The sequence below is a fragment of the Glycine soja genome, chromosome 2 (assembly GCF_004193775.1).
Source record: "Glycine soja cultivar W05 chromosome 2, ASM419377v2, whole genome shotgun sequence".
Taxonomy (NCBI): Eukaryota; Viridiplantae; Streptophyta; class Magnoliopsida; order Fabales; family Fabaceae; genus Glycine; species Glycine soja.
The window spans coordinates 40404741-40416729 of NC_041003.1; the positions used below are offsets into that span (position 1 = coordinate 40404741).

The following is an 11989-nucleotide window of genomic DNA, read 5'->3' on the forward strand; positions in this document are numbered from 1 at the left end:
TTCACATGTCCATTACCAATTTTCCATTTGGCTTCAGCTTACTTACAAGACAGAAAGAAAGCAATGCAATAAGAAGCGAGACTAAAATTGAAAGCACCTTTGTAATTAGAAGGGAAAGTACTACTTAAAAGAGTTTTCGAAATATTTGACACACACTATTTTAATCAAACAGTCCCTTTAACACAGTTAACAAAGACAACAAAACAACTCTGAAGCCATGGAGATAGAAACATGAAGCTTTTCGGGGCATTCCCCTATATGTTCTAGAATTCAGAAGGATGGATCCACAAAGCATTACACACTATATATTGCATACAGCAAATATGCAATTCGATCCAACATCTATACCATCTTGGGTGCTAAAAGTAGGTACCTTCTGGAGGTTGGACAAGCTTCCGGTTATGAGGAGCGGCCATTTCCTTCTTCAGCTGGGTCAGTATGTCCTCCATGGTGTACTCTCTTTGCCAATTTGCAAGAAGACCAAATTTCTTTGGTTCAACCTGTTTCATTCAAGTCTATAAATCTTGTCACACAGATAATTAGTTATTAAGCCAATAAAACGGACTGAATTTTCTCATAATCATAAACATGAGAAGTGTCACAAGATGGAGCTGATTCAACCCGTGCTTCGAAGTAAAGTAAGAAAGAAATATATTCTAGTATTCCCTTCCCAAAAACCCAAATCAAACTTGATTAGATCTCTAATAACAGACATCTCGAATCATCACAATTGTAAAATTAAAATGGAAAACACTGTTATTAGCACAGTTTATATGTCCTAGCATGCACTTATCAAAAACTATTTATAAAACAAAAGCATGTGGAAAATTATAAATGATACCACTCCAGTTTCATGATTAACACAAGTCATGTTGATCCGTGAATGAAACCGAACACTAGGGGGCTTTTCTGGGTAGTCTTTATCACAAAACAGCTTCAGTTGATAAATTCTTCCTTCATGTACAGTCTGACAGAGAAAAGATAAATGAAAAGAACACAATTATAGGATCTGCAAACAGACTTTTTTAACTATAAAAAAAATGAAAGCAAGTACATTATTAAAAGATAACCTTATCCCAAACTTTAAAATTTAAGGATAAACAAATTTTCATACCGCAGAGGCACAAACTTCTTTACCGTGTAAATATGCTAAGTCAAGCCAACAGTAACAGAAAATAGGAAGGCATGAATATTCCATACTAAAGAAATCCAAAAAAAAAAAAAAATCCTATTATTATCACAAAATAAACTTCAAAATAGCAATAACACTTCCCATTATAAGTTAGTGCTCACAAGCATCCAACCAATTCTTAAATTTGGACAAAAAAAATGCCCACTTAACTCTTCACTGTTTAGATTTTTTAATTTTTTTATTAATTATATTTCCAATTTTGGGTAACTTATCTTTATTATTAAGCATTTATATGTGTTAGTACGAATTACTTATCTTTGGAATAGAAAATTCCAATTTAACCTTTTTGGGGGCAGCCTCTTACATGCAACTGATAACTATGATTGGACACACATCCATAAGGATAAATCTACAGAGTGAACAGGGAAATATTTACATTATGGGGGCCAATAATCGTGCCAGTCCAAGAGCGCATGTAAATGTCATCACCATCATCCATTCCATAGCTAACTGTGCCATCTCCAATTCCTTTTTCACCACGTTCAAGCTCCTCCAGCAATCTGAAGTTCCTAGGAACTGCATTTAAACATACAAATATTTAACAGAACACAAACATTTTTTATTTGAAAACATGTAACTAGCCATTGTGGGATCAATGCATGACAAGAATATCTACATATATTGATAAAATCCTTTCTTCAGATTTAAATCATTCCCAATTCAGGATCCAAAACTCAAGGACCAGAAAAATTGTACCATACCTGAACGATGATATCATTCATTAAAAGATTTAACTAGTACACCAGATGGAACCTTCTACATTTGCAAGGCATGTACAATGAAGTTCAAATTTGCACATTAGCCAGCAACAAGAATAGTTACAACAACGACAACAAAAGCCTTTCCCACTCCCAGCCAACAAGAACAATTTGAGGCATTAAAGTTAAAATAAACGCCACAAGCGTGGTTTTCAATTCTTCACCATCCATGCATTTTCCAATTGGAGAGATCAGTAACTTATTGCTCTGAGAATGTTTTAGCCACAAATACACTTTTAGTTTCACAAGAGTGTGCATGCTATTGACAGAAAACTTTGACAATCAATTTAAGGCATCACTATCAACCCCACTACTTAAATTAAAAAAACATTCATCACTTCAAAGCAGGGTTTCAATCGTGGTCACGATCAAAGCCTCATCGCGGGAAATTAAGGACAAATGCAGCTGCAATTAGACACTCTGCCAAAAGCCTTGACGTTAAAGCTGAAATCCCAGTGATGGGCCATTTTTAAAAACCTTGCTACAAAGGTCAATCACACTTTTCCTCATATATGTTTACTTAACTTCAATGCATGAAAGTTTATGAAACATGAACGGAACATAAACATTCCATCAGCAGAAAAACCGTAAACAAAGAGATACTACTTACAACAATAGTAGAAACGAAACATAAGAATGCACAAAACATGATTGAGACATCAAACAAAAAAAGAAAAAAAACATTTCATTTAACGAAATCACAAAAATAAAAAACACCCAAAACTATTATTTACAAAAACAAAAAAAACATCGACCAAAAAACAGCAATAAACAATCCAAAATTCCTCCGACAAAACAAACATAACCCCCCCCCCCCCCCCCCCCAAACAAAACAAAAACAAAAACAAATAAATAAACAATAATTGAGCAAATAAAAAAGCGAACACCGAATGTTTTAGGTCAACGGCGACAAGGAAATAACAAAATCCAAAAACCCAGACGAGAAATCATTATCTTTCTTTAAAAAAAAGTGAGAAAATAAAACGGCATCGTAGAGAAGGAAGGAGCGGGATGAGTGAGGGACACTGACCAACGACACTGGATCCTCCTGAGCCAAGCGTCATGGATGGGTTGCGCAAGGTTTTGGTGGGGTGGGTGTCGCGGATCTGATCGAAAGAGTCGAAATTTGGAGAGAGCGAAGGAAGGATTATAGGAATAAAGGATCTGCGTCCGTGGTGAAAGGCGATGAATGATGAAAGAAGAAGTGTGGGAAATAGGAATAAAGGAAAGGAAAACGAGGGATTTGATGAAATGAAAAAGGGTGACGGGTGAAGATTTTCGCAATTTTTTTCTGGACAATGGGCCCGTTCTATTGCGGCCCACTGCTGTTCCATATTTACAATTTTTTACTATTAGAAAAATAAAATAAAGGTTGTAGTTTTTTTTTTTTCTTAAGTTAGAGACGGAGACGGATTATAGGGTGTAGAAGTAGCGTAGTCACACACGGTGCACAAGTTTTGATAGCCATTTGATATACAAGTAATAAATTGGAAGGCTGTTATTAAAACTAGCGGAAACACAGCCGCTCTGCCCGCCCGTATATCCATATTTGTATTATATTTTATATAAATTAAAAAAAAAGGCATTAGCTTATATTTATTTTATTGTTGGAAAAATATTTTTTATATTTCTTTAAAAAAAACACATTTTAAGTTTTTTTAGGATAAAAATAAAATTAAAGGAAGTAGTGGGATAGTTTGGTATTTTAAAAAAAAAATGATAATATTTAAGTAATACTGATTTATCTAAGAAAAAACTAAGAAAATTGTGGGATGGAATAAAATCTTAAATTTAAAAAGATATTTTTATTTCTAAATAATAATAATTAATTTACGATGTTGATTTTTAAAAAGGTTAAAAAATTTATTTTATCCGATACAATCATTAACAAATATGAATCTCTTAATAATTGTTTAAAAATTTGGTTTGTAGTTAATTGTTATTTTATTAAAATTAAAATAAAATTTGGACAGTATAAGAAAAAGCCAATAGAAAATTGGAATAGTTTGAATTTTAAAATTAAAAAAAAATATTTTTTTAAATAACAATTGTTTAGTTTACGTTGGTTTAATTAACAAATTGCTAGGATTTTACAATTTAAAAAATAAGCACTAATAAATTGGTATATTTTTAAAAATTAACAAATTGGTAGATTGTTAAAAGTTAAAAAAATAGTTAACAAATTCACACATTTTTTAAAATTAAAAAATTGTACGGTTTTAGTTGACAATTTTGGTAAATTCTTAAAATTTAAATTAATGGACAGTTTTAATTAAGACTTTGGTTAATTAATTTTAAAATTCAAAAACTTAGAAGTTTTAATTTTTAAAATTTAAATAAAAAGCAATTTATCCGTTTGGATGACTTTTAGCATCCCACTTAGCATAAACAAAGGCCAATGATAACAAAAATGAAAAAATATCAACATAATTTATACCAATAGATAAAGGAGATACCTGATTTGAAAATTATTTTCGATATCAACTTTTACATAGACTTCTTTATCCTTTAATTATTTTAAAATTTCTTATTATATTTTTTCAAATATAATAAAAGGATACAAATTGAAGGGGGAAAAAAGTAAGCAAAAAAAAATAATATTCCTATATAACCACTCATAATTATGTATAATCTTTATTTTGAACTCTACAATCTCACAATACACAATACGTGATTATTCACCCACTAGTACTACTCATATGAAAGAACAATATTAAACGCAAACATGACACATGACAATGTATTAATAGCGGGACTATGTAACGTGAAAAAAGACATCAATGATACACTAACCTATAGTTGGTATCATATTTTCACTCCAACACTTCCCCTTCATCTACTATGTACCACCATTTCTACGTCTTTGAGACATATATCAAGAGTGACATGTTTTGTGAACACAATGATAATACATGAGTAAAGAAAATAATGATTGAAAGTAGAAGAGTATATATCTGCACACACAAAAAAACATGTAGAAGATTAAGCATATGGAAATCAATCTAAATTTCATTCATAGAAACATGTCTATAGTAAGATGAACAAATTTCAATGATTATGCATTTGTGTTGATGAAAAACTCAATGAGAGTATAATTAAGAAAAAGACTAAAAAAAGGATGATAAAGTGAGACGAGGAGAAATATCAGACCATCCTACCTATCCCGTAAACAAAGGGGAAGTGTTGGAGTGAAAACATGATACCAACTCCAACAACAAGTTGTTGTGTTGTTGCAACCTCTTTCCACATTACATAATCCCACTAACCTGTCATGTTTGCGTTCAAGAATATTTTTCATACAAGTATTAGTGAGTGAGTAGTCATGTATGTATCGTGGGATTGTAAAGTTCAAATGGAAGATCATGGGTAGTTATGGGTGGCTATATATGAAAGTGAGGTAAGTTTTTTTTTTTTGGATTTCTACTTACTTTTTTTTTAATTTGTATCCTTTTATTACAATTGGACTTGAAAGATATAATAAGGAATTTTAGAATAATTAAAAGGTAAAGATATATATGTAAAAGTGAAGACAAAAAATAATATTTATATGGGGTATTTTGTTTTTCTATTGGTATAGAAGTTAAGGGTAAAATATGTTTTTAATCCCTCAATTATTTAAGATTTTTATTTTTAATCCCTCAAATGAGTGATGACTAGTCTCATGAATATCCACGAGTATCTATATACTCATATGTGTACCCACTAGTGACATTTTACTTATATCTAAGATTAATAATAATAAATCAATAAAAAAATTAATTAAATCAATTACTATAATTATAATAAAAATTCATTTTTAATAATTCAAATATAACATTAAAAACATACACATATAATATTAAAAACAAAATAAATATAATATTGGTTCATACAAACTCAAGTCATAAATAAACAAAATTACAATGATAATCATTCAATATAATAATTGTTAAAGTTAATTTTCTAATCGCTTAACAAAAATTTTAATTAAAAATTTAGTATTTTTCACTCAGTGATAATGGTAGAGATTAGAAACTTAAAATATAAGTTATTAAAAATATAATTTTTTCACAGCAAGAATGATATGTGCGGGCAGATTAAATACTATGATACTCGTATTCTAACTCATACTTGTGTAAATTTATAAGTATATATTCAATCTCAATATTATGAATAATTATTTATTTTACTTGCAAATATTTTTATTGGTATTAAGAAGGTCCGTCTGATTCTTAGTTTCAATCGTCAATTAAAAAATGAAGTGATAATTAATTTGTAATGAGGTTTTTTGCGTTAAAAATCACAAAAAATTACTAAGAAAAGTATTTAAAATATGTCGAACCATTTTCTGACGGTAAAACATCCATAAAAAAAAATTTCTAAGATTTTGAACAGATATAAAAATTTTCCCATTACCGCCACAATCAATTTCCAGTACACACAAGAACCCTGTTTTTCTCCTCGAACTAATCGATTTATAATATCAAGCAGGCACACAAGCAAATATAATCATAATGAGTCTGATATTTAGACAAACAACTAAATGGAAATGCAAATTAGATGGATTTTTCTTTAATCAGCAAATTAATTATAGTATTATTAATCATAGCACAAGATGTGCTTCAAATACATCAAACATGGTTAAAGTACCCATCCAGCATGATCCTCACAAAATGGAAACCACCCAACTTTCAACCAATGTGTAGTTCTCCTAAGTCCTACCACAAAATGCAAATTAGATGGTGCGTTGCTTGCTATCATCGAAGGAGGCCTCTAGAATATTCTCGCTGAATCCTTGCAAGTAGGATTGCTGATGAAGATCTTCAATTTCGCACTACCCGCGAGTAACGACGACGTCGCTTTCCTGCGTTGGTGGAAGCGACATGGTCTCACAAGCACGTAGGTGGTCTCCGAGACCGAGATTGGCGGCGCCTAAGATCTGGTGGCTACGACGATGTCGGTAGGAGCATCGTCGGCAGCCGACAGGGGCTTCTTACTGCTGGGAACGCAGCCTCCGCCTCATATCTGGTGTCTACGGCGCGGTAAATAGGAGCATCGCCGGCGACCGGCGGCTGCTTCTTCTTGCTGGGAACGTAGCTCCGCCTCAGATCCCGTCGTGAGATGGATTAGTTGTCGGCGATCAGCGATGACCTGGCCAAGATCGAAAAATTATTTTGAGTTGTAATAAAATTACAGCCTCCTTTTTTATGCCATGTACCATTCATCTATTTATGTGTGGATCTTATGTATTTATGTATTTGTGTTGTGATAAAATGACAGTAATGGTAAAATTTTCCATAAGTTTAAAAGCTAAGAAATAACCTGCACATATTAGCTGTGACATCATTGTTTAATGGAACATCTTGACGACATAGAGAAAAAACAAATTGAAAAATGATTTGAGATCAAAATGAATCAATATTTAATTCAGAAACTAAAAATAAAAATATTAAATAATTGAAAGACAAAAAATATTTTATTCCAAAGTTAATAACTGGATGAGGAGTTAATACCTGATTTTAGTTTTTATATAAAAAATATTTCCACGTGGACTGTAAATGAAATGGTCATGGCCACATTCCCATTGGTTAGGAGCTTCTTTAATCGCAGACCTCCAGTTTATTACTTGTATATCGAACGACTATCAAAACTTGTGCATCCTAGTTCGTCATGCGTAGGAATGAAAGATAGACGTTAGAGCTTATAATAATTCATACAATCTGTTTAAATATTAATTGAATTTGATCCTTCTGATAAAGGTTATAGTTTAGGAAAAATTAATATAGGAAATACATGATAATTAGTATATCCAACGATTATCAAAATTTGTACACCCTAACTTATATGTAGGAATGAAAGATAGACATTAGAGTTGCAATCTGTTCAAATATTAATTGAGTTAGATGCTTCTGACAAAGGTTGTAGTTTAGGAAAAATTAATATAGGAAATAAATGATAATTGGTATTTTAGTTTGAGTATTGCACAAAATAAAATTTTGTTTTAAATAATTAAATTTTATAATAAATAATATTTTTAAATATTTAAATTAAGTTATAATTAAAATTTATAATAAATAATTATTTTTTAGCATGTAAACTATGTTTAGATTTATAATAAATTATTTATATTGTGAAATTATATATTTTAAAAAAAGATGTTCGAAATTTAAGTTAGAAGTAAAGATATTTAAAAAGATAGATTAAAAAAATTAAGAGTGTTCTTAAAGAAAGTAAATAACGTCTAAAAAGAATCTCATTCAAAATAATTATTTTAATTTATATAGAGAGGGATAATTTATATACAAATAAATATATGAATATTCATTTCTAAATGAAAAAAAAATATAAGTTATACAAAATTTTTATATTTAGTTATTTACTATTTATTTTTTTATTATAATTTATATTCTCTTCAAATAATTCCTTTGAAAAGTTGTAATCTTATGCCTCCATGTTTTGAGTGAACTCTAAAAAAATTCTAAGACAATCTAGATTGTTATATTCTTTTTTTTTTTTGCCAAATTGTAAATTGGTCTTTTTATTTGTCTCAGAATTCGATTTTGGTTTTCTATAATTTAATTCACTAATTTAGTCTTTTAGTTTTTTGCAATTTCGTTATTTCAGTCCCCAACTCCGAAATTGAACGTTGACCGTTAATTATTTATCTTAACCGTCATGTATCACGCTTTTATTGGACGTTGACTGTCACGTGTCACGATTTTATTGGAGGTTGATGTTAATTAGGTACACAAAATTAACATCCAATAAACGCACAACACGTAATGATCAACGTTCAATAAAAACACGATATGTAGCAATCAATGTTAGCAAGTAAAGTCAACATCCAGTTTTGGGGTTGAGACTGAAATAATGGGATTGCAAAATATTGGAAGAGTGAATTCGTAAATTAAATTATAAGGAGACCAAAATCAAATTCTTAGATAAATAGGAGATCAAATTTACCATTTTGCCTTTTTTTCTTATGGGTTATATACATTCTGTTTTAAGAACCTTGACTTCATTAATCTTCATGCCCTTAACTTTATTGGTTCATTTATGTGTGTGTGTGTGTTTTTTTTGTTTATGTAAGGTTCCTTTAAGTGTTAGAGTATCTTACATTTCTTTTACTTTCGTAAAATTTGTCGTATTCCAACTTTGATACAACTCTAATACCAATCAAATATAAATATTTCTTCACATTTAGCTGGATCTTGTCCATTTTGATTCAATAGTCCAATTTCATTCTACAATAGTCCTTCTTATTGAACCAAAGTTAGGTCCAATTACTTGCAGGCGTTTGATAGGAGTATAAGAGAAGTTTAAAGTTAATAATGCTAATTTTTCATATTTGATATTTTTTTAAAAAAAAAACTATCAAAAACATTACTTTTTTATAATTTTTTTTTACCTATATTTGTCATAAAATAATTTTCATAAGGGAGCTAGATAACTTTCACATGTTGAAAGAAAAGTTATCAACAAACTCATGGATCAATTCATATGGGATTGTTTTAGTTTAACCAGTTACCTGAGGTTTGAGTTATATATATACAGTTGCATTAAATACTATATTTAGAGACATAGTAATTCTATCTTGCTCAAGCATGATTGTCCCTGATAAAGAATATTTGTGATCTAGACAAAAAAAATTAGAAAAAGTTTTAATTTGTAAAAAGACCATTATACCCTTATCAGTTCATTTAATACAAGTATACAATTTTTTTAAACAATTTGTCATTAAATGTGACAAATATTTAAATTTAAGAATAAGAAGTATTAACAAATATTCTTGGTATACATAATATAATTTAAAAGTGATTTTTTATTATAAAATATATCATTTTTAATTTTTAATATATTAAATATTATAAAAATATATTATTTTTATAAAATGTATCCTAAATACTTTTATTTTTACTTGTTTAAAAATCGTCAAGATATTAACAAACTTTGATTAGTGGAACCCTTCATTAGTTTGTGAAAGAGAACTTAATATAGCTCTATTTGAGTGAATCAATATAAACTAAGTGTTTTTACTTATCTCTTAAGTTATTTAATTAGTATTCTCTTAAACTTATCTTGACAACTTTGTCACACAAGCGTTCTTTTGAAAAATCTTTGTGAAAATACTTTTATCAATTATTGGATGAAAGTGCTTTTGTTTTCATCTAAATTGATTTTATTCATTGAACGATAGTGTCAATAATTTGATTTATGCATATTTGTTTGTGAAAAACAATTTGCGAAAAGATTTCATTTGCATCTAACACACCATTCAACCCTCCTTTTAGTATGGCATTTGTTATTTCATTTAGATTTGTATATTTGTAATGCAAAATATGTTTTGACCTGGTATTTTTTAATTTAGGGTTTGTTTAGGGTGGTTGCGAGTTTTTGGTTTTCAAATACAATTTTCAAAACGAAACTGTTTGGCAAAAATGGAGTTGAACTGATTTTTAGCTCATTTTAAAACACTTTTACATTCACTTTCAAAATCAAGAAAAAAAATTTTGTGAATTTGATTTTGTTTTAAAAAAGCAAACACTTCCTACATTTGAAAATTGTCATTTTCATTGCAACCACCACCACTTCCTAAAATGTGAATTTGAGTGATCCATTCATCCCTTTGTTTTAAAATGTGAAATCTAAGGCCTCATTCTAAAAATAACCACATTTTAAAAAATGCTTTTTAAAAAAATTAAAACCAAATTGTTGTTTTCCAAAATTTTGAAATTGAAAACTAAAAACCACCCCAAATGAGGCCTTAGATTTCACATTTTTTAAAATTTAATGAAATTCTTTCTTTAGTGTCATTTTGGAAATAAATTGCTTTAAGTGTTTTGCATGGTTATTCTAAAAATTAGCGCTCATTTGGAGTGGTTGGGTGTTTTTGGTTTTTTATTTTCAAATGTAATTTTCAAACACAAAACTTGTTTGGAAAAAATGGAGCTAAATTGATTTTTTACTCAATTTCAAAACATTTTTACTTTCATTTTTTAAAACTAAGAAAAAATTATTTATAAACTTTTAAAATAGTTCTTAAGGTAAAAATGGAACCCATTTCATGGCTACTTGGTGGAAGAGAAAATGGAATCAAAAGGTTAAAAAAGACTAGGATAGGTATTTACCAACTAGAAATCAACTAAGGAGACTCAAGAGAAGTATAAATATGCAATTAATGATGTAACAATTCAAACTTCAAACTCCAAGATAGTGGAGGAACTCTAGAGAATGAGAATATGAAAGAAATAAGAGAAAAGAAGAAAGTTACCAACATATTTAAAGGTTTGGAAGGTGTTTTTGGATTGGGTCTTTATGTCATTTCTACGTCTCTACCTTTTTTTTCTATATCCACACCCCTATGCTACATGCATAAAAGCTCAAATCAAAGTCGTTAAGCTTAAAAGATTAATAAAAACACACATAAAATACATGAGATTCATGCTATTTTATTAGTTAGCTCATTAAACAACACAAATTTAATCAATCACTTAATTATGTGATTAAGAAAATTCATGATGTTACCAACCTAATATTTAAGATGCTCAAGGTGATGCAACGATTTATTAAGCATAACCTCCTTCACATGCAATGTTATCTATGCTAAACTCTTTTGTGATTTCATTAATAAGTAGAGGGGATTAAATATGTTTTAGGTCCCTAATAAATGATCACTTTTGTTTTGGATGCCTGATGAATTTTTTTGTTACATTGGATTCATGATATTTTAAAACTTTTTTTAAGTCCCTATTGTCAATTAAGGAATGGTGTGACACCTTGCGAACAAATCTTACTAACATATATTAGTCGTTGAGATAATGTCACATCATCACTTAATTGACAACAGATACTTAACAAAATAAATTGATATATTATGGATCCCATGCAACGAAAAAGTTTATTAGGGACCTAAAATAAAAATTGGTCATTTATCAGGGACCTAAAACATATTTAATCAATTTTATATTATTTATTAATGATTTGTATTGATGGAGGAAACCAAATTCCCATTCAATATTTATGATGGTTTAATCTAACGAGGCGATTATTTATTTAGCGT

General features: G+C 29.3%; 1 protein-coding gene across 1 annotated transcript; it reads right to left on the bottom strand.

Moving 5' to 3' along the window:
* Positions 1 to 3185, bottom strand: LOC114394010 (ubiquitin-conjugating enzyme E2 variant 1D). Its single transcript, XM_028355553.1, has 4 exons — positions 2981 to 3185; positions 1569 to 1708; positions 842 to 967; positions 1 to 500 (listed from the first exon to the last, which is right to left on the bottom strand). Exons 1-4 carry the CDS (start codon positions 3012 to 3014, stop codon positions 360 to 362), a joined length of 441 nt encoding a protein of 146 aa, XP_028211354.1. The 5' UTR covers positions 3015 to 3185; the 3' UTR covers positions 1 to 359.
* Between the last annotated feature and the right edge of the window lie 8804 nt (positions 3186 to 11989).